The 19,975-nt window shown below is 42.3% G+C and overlaps 1 protein-coding gene across 2 annotated transcripts in view; it reads right to left on the bottom strand.

Annotated features, from left to right (window-relative positions):
• The window catches only part of pkp1b (plakophilin 1b), a 47,818-nt gene that overhangs the window by 22,987 nt on the left and 4,856 nt on the right, over positions 1–19,975 (bottom strand). For both annotated transcript variants that reach the window (XM_034165505.1, XM_034165514.1), the window contains exons 2-7: positions 18,526–18,620; positions 15,624–16,039; positions 15,395–15,536; positions 10,562–10,769; positions 10,145–10,313; positions 390–507 (exon numbers count right to left, since the gene is read on the bottom strand). In XM_034165505.1, coding sequence (XP_034021396.1) covers positions 390–507; positions 10,145–10,313; positions 10,562–10,769; positions 15,395–15,536; positions 15,624–16,039; positions 18,526–18,620 — 1,148 coding nt within the window. The remainder of the gene's footprint in view (positions 1–389; positions 508–10,144; positions 10,314–10,561; positions 10,770–15,394; positions 15,537–15,623; positions 16,040–18,525; positions 18,621–19,975) is intronic.

Below are 19,975 nucleotides of genomic sequence, written 5' to 3'. Positions count from 1 at the left end.
AGATGTATATATATATATATATATATATATATATACACATACACACACACACACATATACATATACACACTCCAGAGAAGAAATGCCATTGGCTGGCTGTGAAAGAAGACAGTCGCAGCTGTTTCAAGCCTAAACTTTGCTTTTTGTACCTTTGAGGAGTTCATCATTAATCCCCAAACAAATCTACCTGTATTAAAAAGCAGGAAGCAGGACTTGATCACAGTGTGACCATACGGCTCTGTGTCCTTACAGGATTTATTACGTGCAAACTGCAACACAACAGAGGGTTCAGACTGATCAAGAGACTTTCCCTTCCTGCATGAGAGCGTGACATGTGCATGAGTCATAAAGAAGAGAGCGAGAAACCGGCTGGCTGACAGAGTTCTTACCTTATCATCTGGCTTGCCTTCGTCCACGCAGTCTTTCACGTAGCTGACCAACGAGTCGACCAAACCGCGACACATCCTCAGTGTCTGTCTGTTGCTTTGCTTGGCACTGCTTAAGTTTCTGTTAATAAAAAAAATAAAACAGTAAAGATTAAAACAGATGTTTTTTGGCAAACAATTTAAAAAAAGCAAAAGAAAAATACTATCCTTGACTTTTGCAGAAAAATATAAATATCCATTTTATTACCATTAGGCTTCTTTTTTTTTAAATGGAATTTAAGTTGATCTGCTCAAAGATCCTTCTGGCTATATTTCAGTCTGCAGATAATGTTTCGTGTTAAAGCTCGTCACTTCCTGCAGCAGATTTAGAGTTTGCAAAGATGTAGTTTGAGCCATGGAGGTGGAAATTAAATTTCAGTTCACAAGGAAACACACACATACTGTTCAGTTTCACATCAAGTGTCAAGTTCTTATGTTGCTGTTGGCTTTGACTTATTGCTAAATTCTGATCTTGATGACAAACAAGCCTGTGAGAAGCCATTTGTTTTCCCCACAGGCGCTTAGATGTCACTATGTCACTACGATTTCCCCTGTGAGTGAGACTCCTTCATACTGGCCTGACTGGTATCTGCAGGGACCCAAGCAGCCTGTTTTGGAGGTCAAAAGGTCAAAGGCAGCCCTGGGCACTGTGCAGTCCACGAGCCACATCTGGCCCTCTGGCGGTCTCTGACTGACCCGCGTGAGATTATTTAGAAATTACAAATTAAATGTGAATACGTTTTCACATCGTGCATGAAATAAAACGGTGTTGCTTTTATTTTGAAGGCGTCTTTTATTCTCAATTTAATTATGCACGTATGTGGGTGTGTGTGTGTACACAACTTTACTGTTTCAGCAATTAAAGTTCTCCGTTGCTACGATGTATTTCTGTCAACTGGGCTGCCAAAAGGCATCTAAAGATAAACGCACTGACCTGACTTTTTTTTTTTATAAGAGTGTGCGTTTCCACTCTGTCTCACTGTGTTAAAGTATCTGTTGTTCAGATTAAAGCTATTCTGTGTAGATTTTTCTACACAGCAGCAAATAAAATCTCAAAAACTTTATTTTATTTAGCCTAAAATATAATTTTGGTGTGTTTACTGAGCATCATAGTCACAACAATACAATTTACTACTTTGTATAGAGATAAAATTAAAATGGAACAGAACTGAATTTTGTATACTGGTCTGGCCTGCCACAAAATTTTCATCTTACTCATGTGGCCCCCTAGGAAAACTAATTTCCCACCCCTGGTGTGAGGTCAAGGTCACAGGAACATGCTTTGTAAAAGTCTTGCGAGTACAACAACTTCAGTAAACTGAATAACGTCCTTTGGGTGAGAGCGTTAATCCCCATGTTGCTCCCAGTGTTTTACTTGGCAGCATATTGACATTCAATTCAATTAATTTTATTTATATAGCACCAAGTGCAGGACCAACAGACTGAAAATCTCCTTCGTCCCTCAGGCCATCAGACTGTACAACTCCTCACTCAGTGGGGGGGGAGGAGGAGTAACAGGAAGACAGGGGACGAGAAGGCGAGGAAGAGTAGTTACCAATAATCCAGTAGCGAACAGTATTTCCGGTATTTATATTTTGTAAATTATTTTTTACTTCTACTTTTGTGCTTCTTACCCTCTGTGCGGCTATATAATGCTGCTGGAAACTTAATTATTTCCCTGAGGGAGTTCTATCAAATCTAATCTACATTGTACATGGGTAAAGTCGAACTTCACCCCCCCCCCAAAGCAACCACACAGGTGATACAGTGATAAGGAAAAACTCCTTGTGTGTGTGTGTATATGTCAGAGAGAGATAATGTGAGGCATTACTGTAAAGCTGTTTGAGTGTCTGCCTCAGATGGAAAAGTGCTGTAGAAATGCAGGATTTGACTCCAACAATCAGGACTATGACACTGGTCCAACAATTTGCTGGGAGTGGTTGTGTCATCTCTAATGATAAGATTACAGAAGGTATGCAAATGATCTCCTGCACTCAGGTGTCAAATCCAGCTTCAGGAAGTAAAAGTCCAGCCACACATTGGTTCCATCTTCCCAATAAACAAGCTGATTGTAATTAGTTCAGCTCTTCAGGCAGGTAGATGAGCTAATTATTGAGATCACCTGTTTTAGGTGCACAGGTAGAAGCAACACATGGGAGGGTTTTTACTTTCTGAAGCTGGATTTGACACACACACACACACACACACACACACACACACACACACACACACACACACACACACACACACACACACACACACACACACGGTTGGGCCGAATGTGAAGCGTCCGGGATGAAAATCAGCACCTCCAAATCCGAGGCCATGGTTCTCGACTGGAAAAAGGTGCTTTGCCCTCTTCAGGTCGGTGGAGTGTCCTTGCCTCAAGTGGAGGAGTTTAAGTATCTCAGGGTCTTGTTCACGAGTGAGGGACAGACGGATCGGTGCAGCATCTGCAGTGATGCGGTCGCTGTATCGGACCATCATGGTGAAGAGAGAGCTGAGTAGGGGGGCAAAGCTCTCGATTTACCGATCGATCTACGTTCTGATCCTCACCTATGGTCATGAGATTTGGCTCATGACCAAAAGAACAACATCGCGAGTACAAGCGGCCGAGATGAGTTTCCTCCACAGGGTGGCTGGGCGCTCCCTTAGAGATAGGATGAGGAGCTTGGTCACTCGGGAGGAGCTCAGAGTCGAGCCGCTGCTCCTCCACGTCGAAAGGAGCCAGCTGTGGTGGCTCGGGCATCTTTTTTGGATGCCCCCTGGAGGCCTCGCTGGAGAGGTGTTCTGGGTACATCCCATTAGGAGGAGGCCCCGGGGAAGACCCAGGACACGCTGGAGGGACTACATCTCTCAGTTGGCTTGGGAACACCTCGGGGTTCCCCCAGAGGAGCTGGGGAAGGTGTGTGTGGATTGGGAGGTCTGGGCAGCTTTGCTTGAGCTGCTGCCCCCACAACCCAACCTCGGATAAGCAGAAGAAAATGGATGGATGGATGGTTGGGTAGGGTTACTTTGAAATGTAATCCAAAAGTAATCAGATTACAAGTAATCCAAATGTATGTACATACATATCAATCAATCAATTTTTTTTTATATAGCGCCAAATCACAACAAACAGTTGCCCCAAGGCGCCTTATATTGTAAGGCAAGGCCATACAATAATTATGTAAAACCCCAACGGTCAAAACGACCCCCTGTGAGCAAGCACTTGGCTACAGTGGGAAGGAAAAACTCCCTTTTAACAGGAAGAAACCTCCAGCAGAACCAGGCTCAGGGAGGGCAGTCTTCTGCTGGGACTGGTTGGGGCTGAGGGAGAGAACCAGGAAAAAGACATGCTGTGGAGGGGAGCAGAGATTGATCACTAATGATTAAATGCAGAGTGGTGCATACAGAGCAAAAAGAGAAAGAAACAGTGCATCATGGGAACCCCCCAGCAGTCTAAGTCTATAGCAGCATAACTAAGGGATGGTTCAGGGTCACCTGAACCAGCCCTAACTATAAGCTTTAGCAAAAAGGAAAGTTTTAAGCCTAATCTTAAAAGTAGAGAGGGTGTCTGTCTCCCTGATCTGAATTGGGAGCTAGTTCCACAGGAGAGGAGCCTGAAAGCTGAAGGCTCTTCCTCCCATTCTACTCTTACAAACCCTAGGAACTACAAGTAAGCCTGCAGTCTGAGAGCGAAGCGCTCTATTGGGGTGATATGGTACTATGAGGTCCCTAAGATAAGATGGGACCTGATTATTCAAAACCTTATAAGTAAGAAGAAGAATTTTAAATTCTATTCTAGAATTAACAGGAAGCCAATGAAGAGAGGCCATTATGGGTGAGATATGCTCTCTCCTTCTAGTCCCCGTTAGTACTCTAGCTGCAGCATTTTGAATTAACTGAAGGCTTTTTAGGGAACTTTTAGGACAACCTGATAATGAATTACAATAGTCCAGCCTAGAGGAAATAAATGCATGAATTAGTTTTTCAGCATCACTCTGAGACAAGACCTTTCTAATTTTAGAGATATTGCGTAAATGCAAAAAAGCAGTCCTACATATTTGTTTAATATGCGCTTTGAATGACGTATCCTGATCAAAAATGACTCCAAGATTTCTCACAGTATTACTAGAGGTCAGGGTAATGCCATCCAGAGAAAGGATCTGGTTAGACACCATGTTTCTAAGATTTGTGGGGCCAAGTACAATAACTTCAGTTTTATCTGAGTTTAAAAGCAGGAAATTAGAGGTCATCCATGTCTTTATGTCTGTAAGACAATCCTGCAGTTTAGCTAATTGGTGTGTGTCCTCTGGCTTCATGGATAGATAAAGCTGGATATCATCTGCGTAACAATGAAAATTTAAGCAATACCGTCTAATAATACTGCCTTAAGGGAAGCATGTATAAAGTGAATAAAATTGGTCCTAGCACAGAACCTTGTGGAATTCCATAATTAACTTTAGTCTGTGAAGAAGATTCCCCATTTACATGAACAAATTGTAATCTATTAGACAAATATGATTCAAACCACCACAGCACAGTGCCTTTAATACCTATGACATGCTCTAATCTCTGTAATAAAATTTTATGGTCAACAGTATCAAAAGCAGCACTGAGGTCTAACAGAACAAGCACAGAGATGAGTCCACTGTCCGAGGCCATAAGAAGATCATTTGTAACCTTCACTAATGCTGTTTCTGTACTATGATGAATTCTAAAACCTGACTGAAACTCTTCAAATAGACCATTCCTCTGCAGATGATCAGTTAGCTGTTTTACAACTACCCTTTCAAGAATTTTTGAGAGAAAAGGAAGGTTGGAGATTGGCCTATAATTAGCTAAGATAGCTGGGTCAAGTGATGGCTTTTTAAGTAATGGTTTAATTACTGCCACCTTAAAAGCCTGTGGTACATAGCCAACTAACAAAGATAGATTGATCATATTTAAGATCGAAGCATTAAATAATGGTAGGGCTTCCTTGAGCAGCCTGTTAGGAATGGGGTCTAATAAACATGTTGATGGTTTGGATGAAGTAACTAATGAAAATAACTCAGACAGAACAGTCGGAGAGAAAGAGTCTAACCAAATACCGGCATCACTGAAAGCAGCCAAATGAGGTCTATTAGAAAACTAACTGGCAGTTTTATAAAAAAAAAAAAACACTATATGGATTTGAATCACGTGCGATTACACCAGACAAGCTTGAACCCTCGTGCGCATGCATGAGTTTTTTCACACGTGTCGGTGACGTCATTCGCCTGTGGGCAGGCTTTGAGTGAGCACTGGTCCAGCCCTCTCGGCTGAAATCCTTTGTCTGAGACGCTGCTGGAGACGGCGCGCGTTGCTTTATCAAAATCTTTTCAGGACCTGTGAGGGATATCCGAGTGGACACGATTCGAGAAATTCAGCTGGTTTTCGGTGAAAAGTTTAACAGCTGATGAGAGATTGTGGAGTTTCTTTCACTTTAAGGACAGCTCACAAAGCGGATCTGAGGTGGCGTCCGTCTGGCTGTTTCGAGCTGAAAACATCCTAATTTAAGGCTCTGTTCACCCAGGTCGTCGTCAGAGAACAGAGATGTTTCAGAAGAAGTCGGCATGAGGAGTTTATGCGGACATTCCACTGTTGAAGGAGATTTTGTAATGAAAGAACGTGCGGGAAAATTCGCCGAGTCGGTTCTGTGACGACGCCGCAAATCCGTCTGCGCCGCGACAGGAAAAACACCTCCGTTTTGAAAACCATTTGTAAAATTCAGGCGGCTTTCGATGGCTTTCAACAAGTGTGTATCTGAGAAATTGTTTAACAGCTGGGCATGTTCCAACTTGTCTGTTAAGGTTTCCAATGGAGTTGTTTTTCCCGTTGCGACCCCCCCGCGGTCGGGTCTGGCCAGACATGCGAATCTGCCCACACGTTCTTTCATTATAAAATGTCTAACAGTGGAATGTCCACATAAACTCCTCATGCCGACCTCTTCTGAAAGTTCTCTGTTCTCTGACGACGACCTGGGTGAAGAGAGCCTTAAATGTGGAAGTTTTCAGCTTGAAACAGCGAGACGACGACGCCTCGGAGCGCAGATCGCCGTCAGGCGCCATGGGCCGTCCTTAAAGCGACACTAACAGACCAAAATCTCTCATCAGCCGTTAAATTTTCACCGAAAACCAGTTGAATTTATCGAATGGTGTCCACTCAGTTGTGCCTTACAGTTTTTGAAAAATTTTTTATCAAACAAAGCAGCAGTCTCTGAGCCATTCCTAAACAATGAAAAAAACGACGAGAGGGTGGGCCACTCCTCACTCAAAGACTGCCCACAGGTGAATGACATAACCGACAGGCGTGAAAAAAACTCTCGCATGCCCACGAGGGTTCAAGCATGTCTGATGTAATTACACGTGATTCAAATCCATATGGTTTTTGAAAAAAATAATAAGGTCGGATACTTTTCTAACAGACCTCGTACATGTAATCCACATGTATTCTTTCAAAGTAATCCTACCCAACCTTGTGTGTGTGTGTGTGTATATATATATATATATATATATATATATATTCGGATTGTGCGAAGCCACACAATACGAGCGCTGCAAGCGTGAAGTGTACTAGGGGTGCATTTTGATGCAAAAAATGGTGAATTTTATTGAGTATGAGATAAAATTAAAATGGAACAGAATTGAAACAAATAAAAGTCACTTCAAACTGTGAAGTAAAAACACACTATTGATTATGGGGGAACCACAGAATCTCATCTCTGCTGTTTGCGGACGATGTGGTTCTGTTGGCTTCGTCAAATCAGGACCTTCAGCATGCACTGGAGCAGTTTGCAGCCGAGTGTGAAGCGTCCGGGATGAAAATCAGCACCTCCAAATCCGAGGCCATGATTCTCGACTGGAAAAAAGTTCTTTGCCCTCTTCAGGTCAGTGGAGTTTCCTTGCCTCAAGTGGAGGACTTTAAGTAGCTCGGGGTCTTGTTCACGAGTGAGGGATGGACGGATCGGTGCAGCATCTGCCGTGGTGAAGAGAGAGCTGAGTAGGGGGGCAAAGCTCTCGATTTACCGATCGATCTACGTTCCGATCCTCACCTATGGTCATGAGATTTGGCTTATGACCGAAAGAACAAGATCGCAAGTACAAGCGGCCGAGATGAGTTTCCTCCGCAGGGTGGCTGGGTGCTCCCTTAGAGATAGGGTGAGGAGCTCGGTCACTCGGGAGGAGCTCGGAGTCGAGCCGCTGCTCCTCCACGTCAAAAGGAGCCAGCTGATGTGGCTCGGGCATCTTTTTTGGATACCCCCTGGACGCCTTGCTGGAGAGGTGTTCTGATTATGTCCCATTAGGAGGAGGCCCCGGGGAAGACCCAGGACATGCTGGAGGGACTACATCTCTCGGCTGGCTTGGGAACGCCTTGGGGTTCCCCCAGAGGAGCTGGGGGAGGTGTGTGTGGATCGGGAGGTCTGGGCGGCTTTGCTTGAGCTGCTGCCCCTGTGACCCAACTCCAGATAAAGTGGAAGAAAATGGATGAATGGATGATTATGGGGGGTCTGGGGGTGCTCCCCCAGAAATTTTTTAAAAGAACAAGCCAAATTTTGTATATTCTGGTGAATTTTAATGGGTTTGAAGCCCTGTGAAAGAAATAAAAGTCTCTTCAAACTGTGAAGTAAAAACACACTATTGATTATGGGGTGTGTGTGTGTGTGGAGGGGGGGGGTGCTCCCCCAGAAATGTTTTAAAAGAGCAAGTCAAAAATGGTACATTCTAGTGAATTGTAACAGGTATGAAGCCCTCTGAAACAAAGAAAACTCACTTCAAACTGTCAAGTAAAAATTCTTTGCCTTCTGTACTATTTTGATCAGTTTCATTCCGGTAAATATGCCAAAAGGGTGCTGTGTTGCTGACTGTACAGTCAATAAAATACAAAATTAGGGCCTAAAGCAACTAACAATGTTGTTCTACTGTCATGCGCACTGAGAAACTCAAAAGCTGGCTTATTCACATTTAATCAGTAAAATGCTCTCACTCGCAAAACAAACTTGGGCTGCAACTATAACGATTATTTTAGTAATCGATTATTTTTTCAATTAATCTTTTTTTTTGGTTGTTTGTTTTACTTACATGTGAGTTTTGCGATTATTTCTTGAAGTGAGTTATTAAAAGGCCTCTGTCACGCAACATCAACGTTTGAAATTGTAATAAAGTTATGATGTTATATTTTGGTCAAAAACATACCTGGAGTAATGTTTTGTTTTATTTTGCACATACATACATCACCGACACACCACAGAGATTTCCATCAGGTTTCACCAGATTATGAGCATTTTTAGATGCCTACAGCAACTATCTCAACTACTGACAACATATTACAGCAAGAGTCCACAAAAGTATTTTAAAGGCCTGACTAAAGTGTAATATGTTATATTTAATAAGATATTTTCATGAAAAAAAGACACAAATGTGCAATTTACTGCATTTTATTTCTTCTTGTGTAAAAACACAGTTTAGATGTGGTTTGACCGAAAAATTGTGATTAAACAAATAAAACAGGGATGAAGTGGAGGTTTAAGAGTCACTAGTTGTTCACAGGAAACAGTTATTTCTATATTTATTTATTTATGTTCTTTGTTAGTTGGTTTTATCTTTTCTGTTGTGTTTTGTTTTATCAGGTTCTTTGTGTCTGTTTCTCTAAAATGGTATTGTAGCATTATTAGTTATTATTACTATTGTTGTTGCTATTATTATTATTAATATATAAATAAAAAAATATTACAATTCGTAATACATTTGACTCTTTTACGACAACGCTGAGCCATTAATTATTATACAGCACATTGTAAACACAATGGAGTTTGATGCGGAAGAGTTCAGAAAGATACAATTGGAATGTTTTGATTACCATTTATAGTTGGTGATGAAAGACTTGGTTGTTAACTTCGTGTTAAAGTCAGAACAAGAAGCTGCACTGAAAGAGATCAATCTGGGACAAAGAGACACATTCTGTGTGCTGTTGCTCCAATGAGAGCAGCACTCTGAGCAGGGTGGAGAAAGTAGTCCGGCGAGCTCAATCTGTGGGTGTGAGTTATCCCACAATGCCAAAATAGCAGAGATGTCAGTCCAATGAGAGCGGCACTCCGAACAGGGTGATTGTTGCTGCTGTGATTAGCGCAGAAGGGAATGTTGCTTTGACAGTGAGAGTATCATATTTTGGCCCCAAAACACATGACACCACGTGAGCGTGTGTATGTGTGGTTAAATTTTCCAAATGATGGAAATCTGTCGTGGTGATTGAGAACTTTAACCCATGTGCTATACCTACCTTATTGTATTTGAGGGTGCGGTGATAGAGTCGCTTTGAAATCCAACCACTCATGGCTCGTGTAACAAATCAACTCGATTCGGTTTCATTTCCGGTAATGGCGACCTCCATTATTGCAAAACACTACGGAATTCTTTGGTTTTCAACCAATTTGTGTCAAAGTAAAGCATTAAAATAGTTTTTTAACTTAGCGATTGAGAACTTCTGATGGAAATGATGGAAGCTGAATTCCGATTTTGACGGATTTCCGTCATTTGACGGACAACTAGCACCCACGTATAAAGATTAAAATGCATTTCATGGTCACTGCAAAGCTGCACAGTCTCACACACACACACACACACACACACACACACACACACACACACACACACACACACACAAAACAGCTCTAAAAAATAAATAAAAATTGTAACTTTGGGGGGGGGGTAACTTACCTGAGACATCCAGTGGCATGAAAGAAGACCTCAGGATCGAGGCGGTTGCCGTCGGTCTGGTCAGGACTTCTTGTGTAAGGTAGGATCACACACTCCATTAACACGGGCAGGGCGCTCTTCAGCAGGTCTGGCTTCAGGCTGTCCACAGAGGACAAATTCCACAGCAGTCCTGCTCACAAAAAGCAAAACTCAGCACCTCAACAAAGCCAGACGATTTTCCTCCACCGCTGGTAAAGTCCAGATGACGTGCAGCTGCAGAGCGTCTGCACGCGTCAAACACTAATCACCCCTTAACGGCGCGATTGCAGTCAAGAATAACTGAGATTGACAGCAGGATTGAAAAAGGATTATACAGCTACGACTGTCTGCGTGTCCATGTGCACGAGCACGTGCACTGTTTGGGCTGCTGGATTGTACCTGTCAGCTGTTTCTGTGTTTCTGCACAGTCAGAGTCTCTGAGCGCCGTCACGGCCTTGGTGATGCCGCCGCAGCGTTCGATCTGCTCTTTGTTCCGGTTGTTTTTAAAGGACAGGTTACGGAGGGCGGCGGAGGCCGTCTGACAGACGTATGAGGCGGGGCTGCTCAGCAGAGACACCAGAGGAAGAATCCCGTTCAGTTTAAACACCTGAAAGAGATCAGCAAGTTTCAGGAGGTTGCATATGAAAAAATTTAATTATTAAACCTGCAGCTGAGTTTTCAGAAGTATTAGGTGGGGGGCAGAACATTAACATTTTAAAACCTTTTTTAACTGCTTACTTATCATTTCTCATACAATTCCCTTCAAATCAAAATATTTCCTATGGTGTACAGCCTCTTACATCACAAGCCACATGCAGATTTTTGCACAGTGTTGATTTGCATTAACTTATTTGCAACAATCACAAATTCCTCTGCTTTCCACCACCATACGTAAGTTTTAAGATGAGTATGGAACCAAGATTCTCTCTTACACATGTCAAAATAAAACATTCGGAGTAACTGACATGTTCAAATCCAGCATACGGTTATTCCACTTAAATTAAAATCAAGAATTTTTAGGAAAAAAGTTCAGTTTGATCAAACTGAAATTTGGGGTCTGAGTATCAACAACCCAAAATCTGCTTTCTGGCTTCTGTGTTTACTGAGATTCAGTACAAGCTGATTTCACTGATGTCAAATTGGGAATTCGTCATTTTGAAAAAGAAAAATGTTGAATTGAAATCAAATTGAAACTTGTGGTCTGTAATTATTTTAAAACTTCAATTTGTGCTTTGGGCTCACTGTTCACAGAGATACACTGCAAACTGATTTCATTGAAGTCACAAGTGAAAATAAGTGGTTTGCACCTTTTTAAATGAAATATGTTCAATTGTACTGCATTGAAACTTGGGGTCTTTGAGCAATTTTAACCTAAAATCTGATTTGTGGCCTCTGTTTCCCAAGACACAGTAGAGGCTGATTTCAATGTCAGAATTCAAATCAGGAATTCAGTCATTTTGAGGAAAAATGTTGAATTTTAAATAAACTGAAACTTGAGGTCTGTAAGCAATTAAGCCTAAAATCTACATTCCACCCTCACTGTTTACTGGAGGTGCAGTGCAGATTTCACTGATGTCAGAGTTAAAAATCAGGAATTCTTTGTCATTTTGAGGAAAATGCTGATTTGACTTAAACTGAAACTTGGGGTCTGAAAGTTTGAAGTCTCATTATTTACTATGACACACTGTAGGTTGATTCATTTGGTGTTAATGTCAATGTCAATTTTATTTATATAGCACATTTACAACAACAGCAGCTGCCCAAAGTGCTTCACAGTAAAAACAATATAAAAAACCATACCACCAAAACAGAACATTAAAATTCCAAAATATACAAAAACACATAAAACCAGACATACACAGCTTAAATAGTATTAAAAGCCAAAGCATAAAAATGAGTCTTAATAACAGATTTAAAAGACTCTAGAGATGGAGCAGCTCTGATGTGCAAAGGCAAACTGTTCCAGAGTTTAGGCGCAGCCACCGAAAAAGCCCGATCACCTCGACTTTTTAATCGAGATCTGGGCACATTTAATAAAAGCTGGCTTTCTGACCTCACTGATCTGACCGGAACATAAGGAGTCAAAAGCTCAGAGAGGTATTCGGGAGCCAAACCATTTAAACACTTGAACACAAGCAACAGGATCTTAAAATCAATCCTAAATGTGACTGGGAGCCAATGGAGCGAGGCTAACACAGGGGTGATGTACTCTCATTTCCTCATCCCCGTGAGCAGTCGTGCAGCAGCGTTCTGAACCTGCTGCAGATGCTTTAGAGACAACTGGTCCAGTCCACAGTGAATTACAATAATCTAAATGACATGTTATAAGCAAAGGAATAACTCGCTCAAAATCACACACTGGGAGGTAAGCCTTCACTTTTCTCAAAATTCTAAGTTGGTAGAAACTGGCCTTTACCACTGAATTAATTTGCTTGTCCATTTTGAAGGAGCTGTCAAAAATAACCCCCAAATTTCTGACAGAATCATGCACACAGAAAGACAAAGGACCAAGCACATCATATGAGCCAGATGACCATGCAGGGCCAAAACTAACTATTTCAGTTTTATTCTCATTGAGAATTAGAAAGTTTTGAGCCAACCAAGTTTTCACTTCCTGCAGACAATTTACCAAAATAGTCAGAGAATTTGATGGGAGCTTCAGTGGCAGATAGATTTGCAGGTCATCAGCATAAAAATGAAAGGCCAAGTTGTATTTTCTGAATATGGTGCCAAGTGGCAGCATATATAGTGAAAAAAGAGCAGGACCCAAAACAGAGCCTTGTGGAACACCATAATTTAAGGGTGCTGAGCTGGACTGGTGTGGCCCAAGGTGCACAGAGAAACTACGGTCTCTAAGACAAGATCTAAACCACTCCAGTGCTGTGCCTTTAAAACCTGCATAATGCTCCAGACGGGACAGTAAAATACAGTGATCAACCGTGTCAAAGGCTGCAGTCAAATCCAGCAAAACTAAAATCCCAGAGCAACCAGAGTCAACAATTAAAAGGAGATCATTAAAAACCTTCAACAGTGCTGTTTCAGTACTATGAAGTGATTTGAAGCCAGACTGGAATTTTTCAAAAATGCCATTAGAATCCAAATGAGACTGAAACTGATCATAGACAATTTTCTGAAGGATTTTAGCTAAGAATGGCAACTTTGAAACGGGCCTATAATTGGCAAGAATATTAGGATCCAAGGTGGGCTTTTTGAGGAGAGGCTGAACTACAGCATGTTTTAAAACTCCTGGAACACAACCAGATAAAAGAGAAACATTCATAACATTTAAAATGTATGGCCCAAGGACAGAAATAACACTTTTTAAAAATTGTGCGGGAACAGAATCAAAAAGACAATTGGAAGGTCTTAATTGCTGAACAACTTTGAGCAATTCAGTTAAAGTTAGAGGCTGAAACTCAGCAGAGGCCAAAGTGCACTCAGTGTTTAAATTTAAATCATTAGAGTAAGACACTGAGATCGAAGCCCTGATTTGTGACACTTTTTCAACAAAGAATGACAAAAAGCTGTCACACAGTGAGTCAGACAGCACAAGACCAGATTTAGATTCTGGGTTAATCAGACGATTCAGTACATTAAAAAGGACCTGAGGCCTGTGAGTGTTATTTGCAATAAAATTTGACACAAACTGGGCTTTTGCTGACTTAACAGCTTCTTGGTAATCCACAAGACAGTCTCGAAATATTCCCAGGAAAACATGCAAATGGTCCTTCTTCCATTTACGCTCCGCGTGCCTGCATTCGCGTCTGTGCGCACAAGTAGTCTCATTGTGCCACGGCTCCGACGCAGACCTGGAGCGCTTGATCACAAGTGGCGCAACAGAGTCTAGCGCTTCTGTGCAGACAGAATTAAATAAAATAAGAAGCTCCTCACAGTTCAAAGCACTCGGGTCACGAAGTGAGGAGGGCACAGTGGCCAGAAACGCACTCGTAAATTGCTCCACAGACTGAGTTTAACGCGCACTTTGTGCGCACAGAAAGGTCCCGTTTTTCCACTGAGCCTGGAAGAGCTAAATTGAATAAAATCGGCAGATGATCCGAGATTAGACAGTCACATATCTCCTCGACTTGAGCACTGAGGCCAAAAGAAAGAATAAGATCTAATGTATGCCCCTTTTCATGCGTGGGACCACTAACCCACTGCGTGAGATTAAAAGAATCAATCACATTAAAAAAGTCCTTGACCAGAGGCTTATTGTCACAACAAATATGAATATTAAAATCACCCACAATCAACAGTCAGTGGTGATTACAATTCCAGCCAGGAAATCTGAAAACTCTTGTATAAAGTGCTTGTTGAACTTAGGGGGGCAATAGATGAGCGCACAAAGGACAAGTAGGTTTGTCTGGCGTTTTAACAGTTGTATTTCAAAACTCGAGAAGAGTTCAGAAGGAGCGCAACAGCAGTGAAGGCTGGATTTAAACACTGTTGCAAGCCCTCCACCTTTTCCAGAATGACGAGGCGCACTAAAGTATGTGCAGCCCGGGGGAAGAAGTTCAGAGAAGGCCGAGCACTCACCCACTTGCAGCCATGTCTCTGTCAGGAACATAAAATCCAGTTTTTTAGAGGCAAAAAAGTCATTAAGAAGGTTTTGTTGGTGACCGACCGGCAGTTGAACAGCGCCAAACGGAGTGCGGTGTGCTCGATGCGAGGAGTTTGAGCACGGGCGAGCACGCGGATGTTTCCCCAGTCCACACCCCACTTGCCTGCTCTCGACTGCCGGGGGACGAACCAACACACGGGCGGATGCAGGTGATCCATGGGGCCGCATCTATCCGGGGCCAATGGAGTGATCCACCGCATACGGGCCTCTGCTGCTCGCCCCGACAAGGACGAAAAATCACCACCATAAGCTCTCAGGTAGGTCCTTACCCGAACAAGGATGCCGCCTCTCTTTCCCCTTCTCCTGGAGCGTCTTTTTCGGGGACATGCCCAGGAGAGCCTTCGTAGGCACGCCGGAATAGATGCGAGGGGAGGACAGTTTGTGGAATCATGCTGTTTCAAACCATGATTAAAAAGTGCCTCATATGATGTTAGAATATTTAGAAGTGATTGGCGATCATATACAATTACAGCTGTAGCGTTCTGGATCCATACATGTAATAAAACAATAAATAGTCCAAGTAGGGCAGAGAGACGTCATTTTCCAAATGTCTGTAACCATTTCAAAGCAGTTGCTCAACATTTCAGAATTGTCATCTCTAGAAACAATACCTCATCTTTAGCCTGGTCTTCAAGGAAGGTGCTGTGTTGAATGAAGGAAGCGCCACACTGCTGATAGGTTTCTTCTTCTCTGGAAAGATAATCCACAGCCTCCTTAATGGTGATGTCTGCCAGCTTGCTGTTGCCATTTAAGCTGTTAAGAAAACCAAAGCTCGAGTTCCAATGCCACGAACGATCATCATTTTAAAAATGTTACAAACACCTTAAGGTTCCCACTCACCCAAGATCCCCTTTAACCTGGCCCAGTGGCTCATCCGCGGAACGCTTTACTGACATTTTGGATGCTTCCTTTCGGGTGGACACCAGCTGGCTTTTTGTTGTGTTGACATGTCCGTTCACAGCGCGCACAGGCTGAGGCTGGGCTGAGCGGGTCTTGACAAACCGACGGGTGCTCATCACCGTCCTGTGGGTGCTCTTGTTAGAAAACACATTGTTCGGGGTAACGAAGTCGTTTGGCAACAAAAGATGCCGACCCAGATTAGGCTCACTGCGGCTGGCGTTGGACACTCTGAGTCCCAAAGTGCCCCCAGCAGGATGACTCCTCTCATTCTGATGCTTGGTAACTACAGTGTTCCTCTTCACACTGTCACTCTTCTGGTTCGTGATGTGCCGGTTGAAAGTCCTCTCCTGGCCGAGCTGCAGAGCCAAAGAAAACGCATTACTGAAGACGAACAATCCTCTGTGATGACGACTCATCTGACTGCCAGTAATGAAGCCTGATGACATACTGACTGACTGACTTGCAGTCGCCAGGGTTCACTCAGTTCATAGTTTGCGAAACACAGTCAACACTGTTGCCTTCAGCAGCTGGAAGCAACTGCAATGTTTTAGGAAATAGCTCCAAACAATCAATTTAAAAAGTTCATAATCAATACAGATATTATTGGATAAGATTCATTCAGCTTGGGACTCTGGCAAGGGTGGCCGCATTCCTCCCCTCTCCTCTCCTCTTGTCCTTTTCTGTTCCGACCTTCAAACTCCCAGCTTCACCAAACTGTGAATTTTTCAAATTAAGATTTGGATTAACCATGGAATTGATCAGCTGGTCTCTCAACGCTATTGACACCATTTTTTTCAACCAGGGAAACCAGGGCTGGGGGACCTATGTGCCATGATGGAACCTACCCAGCGGACTATGTTCTCAATGCCTGGGAGAAATGGAGTGTGACATGCTTGGCTCCACTCTCTGTGGAAGACATTGAGGATTTATTTCTATTCGCTTTTATGGTGGGAGGTTTGGCTCAGATTGGTTTTGCGCTGCCCTGACCCACAGGAATATTAGCAAGACGGCTGCTACCAAAATCTTGTTCCCTCATCTGTCCATCATGATTAATGAGTGAGCAAGGCAGCAATCTCAGACTGTGTTAACTCTTGAACTCAAATGCAAACTGGATACTATCTTGGAGCATATCCCTGCATTGCAAAGGAATGCGCTTCTGACGACCGGAGAATATTCATCATAAATTTGGACTCTAGACGGTCAGCAGTGCAGTAAATGGAATTCTGTATCTCTCCACTTATCAACATGGCAGCCTTATCAGCTCAAATGCCCTGCTCTTCCCTTAGAAGGATCTACAGCCTTGGTGAAGCAATTTGGCTCCCCCTTCTTATCTATCTACCCCCCCCCCCCCCAGCCTGCTGTTGCCTAGCAATGTCAGACTTTACGCAGACATGGACAGAAACTGACACAAACTTAACTCATCTGCACAGGACACGTTTCCCTCCCATCATCCCTATTACCCCCCCATTGTATCTCTCCACTCCCCTTACCCTGGCTTCCTCCCTGCCACTCTGGAGGCATCAACTCCCCAAGCTGGGTGGTGCGGGTGTAGCGGCTGCACTCTGCGTTGTGTTGTTATAACTCCGCCCATTTACTCCCCTCAGGACACGAACTCACGATCCTCGGCATGGAAGTCAGACTCTCTAACCAGAAGGCTAAAACCCAGGGCACTGGCCTTGTGACCAGAGAATCCATTTGAGCTGTTGGGAGTGAGGTTTACTAACTACATCTGCACAGCGACACCTGCTGGTCTCCGTTACACGGGCCCCTCCTGCTGCGGCCTTCACCCACTTTACCTCAATCGGATGACGGACTGCTTCAAGTTTATTGCACATAAACAATGTCAAATATATATGTGTTGTCTTTAATTCTGATGTGTGTCATTATTACAGTAAACTACTAATAATTGTGGATTAATTGCTGTATTTTGTATGAGGTAATTGGAGTGTAAACATAATTTCATTGTTGTTGCACTCATAATGACAATGACAATAAATCTCATCTCATATGCTTCAGCAGCTCATAACTCAATAAATTCACAGTCTGCATGAACCCATGGCGCGCTGGGCAATTGCCGACAAGCTTACCATTCACACTTGTACAGCTCAGTCATTTTAGCTTTTTGACCCCCCAAAAATGAATAGGCTTCTTCTTTAGTAACTGCACTCACACAATTTTTATAAAGTGCACTCCAGTGACCTTGACCTTTTGACCCCAAAGCCAGTGGGCTTCTTGGGGTCAAAATACTTAAAGCATATACCACAATTGGTAACAGGCAATTACTAAAGACGTTATTGCACTCATAACATTTTTGCAGAGTACACTCAAGTGGCCTTGACCCCATAAACTTTCATCCCCAAAGTCAATAGGCATCTTGGTGTCTATGTACCCAACACACATACCCAGTTTGATGACAACCGGACAGTTATTGTGCTCACAATATTTGTACAAAGTGCACTCCAGTGCCCTTGATGATTGACCTTTTGACCCCCAAACCAATATGCTTCCTAGGGTCACTGTGCATAATGCATATACAAAGTTTGTTAACAACTGGACTCCTTCAACAGAAGTAATCTTGCTCACAAGTGAAATATCATGCATCTGCCTGCACACAGAGATGTCTCTGCCACTGGCTGAGCCATGATGGAGGAAAAAAGGCTGAAATAACTTTTTTTCCCCACCATGCAATCTGGTGCAAAATAAACATCTTCATGATTTTATGTAATTTATGTAACAGTGTTTCATGCAACAGCCATCAAAGTCACAACAGTCTGTCAGTAATCCTTTAATCATCTCGTAAAAAAATAATATTATATATATATCATCATCATCATCAACTCACACTTCTGCTGAGGCCATTCCTGAAGAAGATGCTTCCACTGAGCGGGCTGGACGGTGACTTCAAATCATCAAAGAACACGCTGTCATCCACAGGGCCTGAAGACAACCACACATCACAAAAAAAAAAAAAAAAAATTGGAATCCAACAGGATTAAAAAAAAAAAAAAAAAAAAAAAAAAAAAAAAAAAACCCTTTCCCTGCTCCAGAGTCTGTCATCAAAGTTTGTCCCACTGATGAAGTTTGTATGAAAATGACCTTTTGAATTGACACCAGTTTAAAACAGGTAGCAATTAATCAATGAACAGAAAATTAATCAACAGCTACTCTTGATAATTGTCAGTCTTTAAAATAAGTGTTACCAAAAATGCCAAACTTTTATTTGATTTTCAGCTTTGAAAATGTGACGATTTACAGCTTCTGTCAGCGTTACACTCACACAATGATTACACACTGGCACTGGATTCTGAACAACACAAGATATTTAAAAGCGTCACCTTTAAGGGGGAAGTTGTTTCTGTCCCCCCCCCCCAATTTATCCTTGGAACACCAACTAAACAATTAATGCTCATGTTAATCTGCAACAACTGACAAAAAATAAATGAATAAATAAATAATTGCAGCCTTGCAGCAGTTACTATTAAACCTTTTTACACTGCAAAGTTCCAATGATGACTAGAATATAATCAGTGGTGTCAAAAGTACACACATTTGTTACTTATCCAACAAGACCAAGCATTCATGATATGCACACTCTTAAGGCTATGAAATAGGGCTATTAGTAAAAAAAAAAAAAAGTAGAAAAGGGGGTGTTCACAATAATAGTAGCATCTGCTGTTGACGCTACAAACTCAAAACTATTATGTTCAAACTGCTTTTTTAGCAATCCAGTGAATCACTAAACTAGTATTTAGTTGTATAACCACAGTTTTGCATGATTTCTTCACATCTGCGAGGCATTAATTTTGTTGGTTTGGAACCACGATTTTGCTCGTTTACTAGTGTGCTTGGCAGTGGTGTCAAAAGTACACACATTTGTTACTTAAGTAGAAGTATAGATACTGCAGTTTAAAAACACTCTGGTAAAAGTTGAAGTATCAACTTGACCTCTTTACTCAAGTAAAACTGAAAAAGTATGTGCTCCAAAACCTACTTAAAGTGTAAAAGTATAAAGTAACCTTTTAAAAAAAAAGGTAGATGCCACTATATGAATTGAAAACTTAATTTAAAAACTGATTCATTCTACATGTGACCCAAAACCCAAAATTACCCCCAACACCACCTGCATGAAAATGTTTCAATTCTAGAAGCTCTGAAATGCAATCTGGGACTATTCCAGACAATAAACTGCAGTGAGTGCAGCATCCATTTAGTGAGAAAAAAACCCAACTTTCCTTATTCAGATTCATTCCAGTAGTATTCTGCTCTTACTAGGATGCAGCAGTTTTCTAGTT

Source organism: Thalassophryne amazonica, chromosome 3 (assembly GCF_902500255.1).
Source record: "Thalassophryne amazonica chromosome 3, fThaAma1.1, whole genome shotgun sequence".
Taxonomy (NCBI): Eukaryota; Metazoa; Chordata; class Actinopteri; order Batrachoidiformes; family Batrachoididae; genus Thalassophryne; species Thalassophryne amazonica.
The sequence above is the reverse complement of the archived record's forward strand: the minus strand, read 5'-3'. Positions and strand labels throughout refer to the sequence as shown.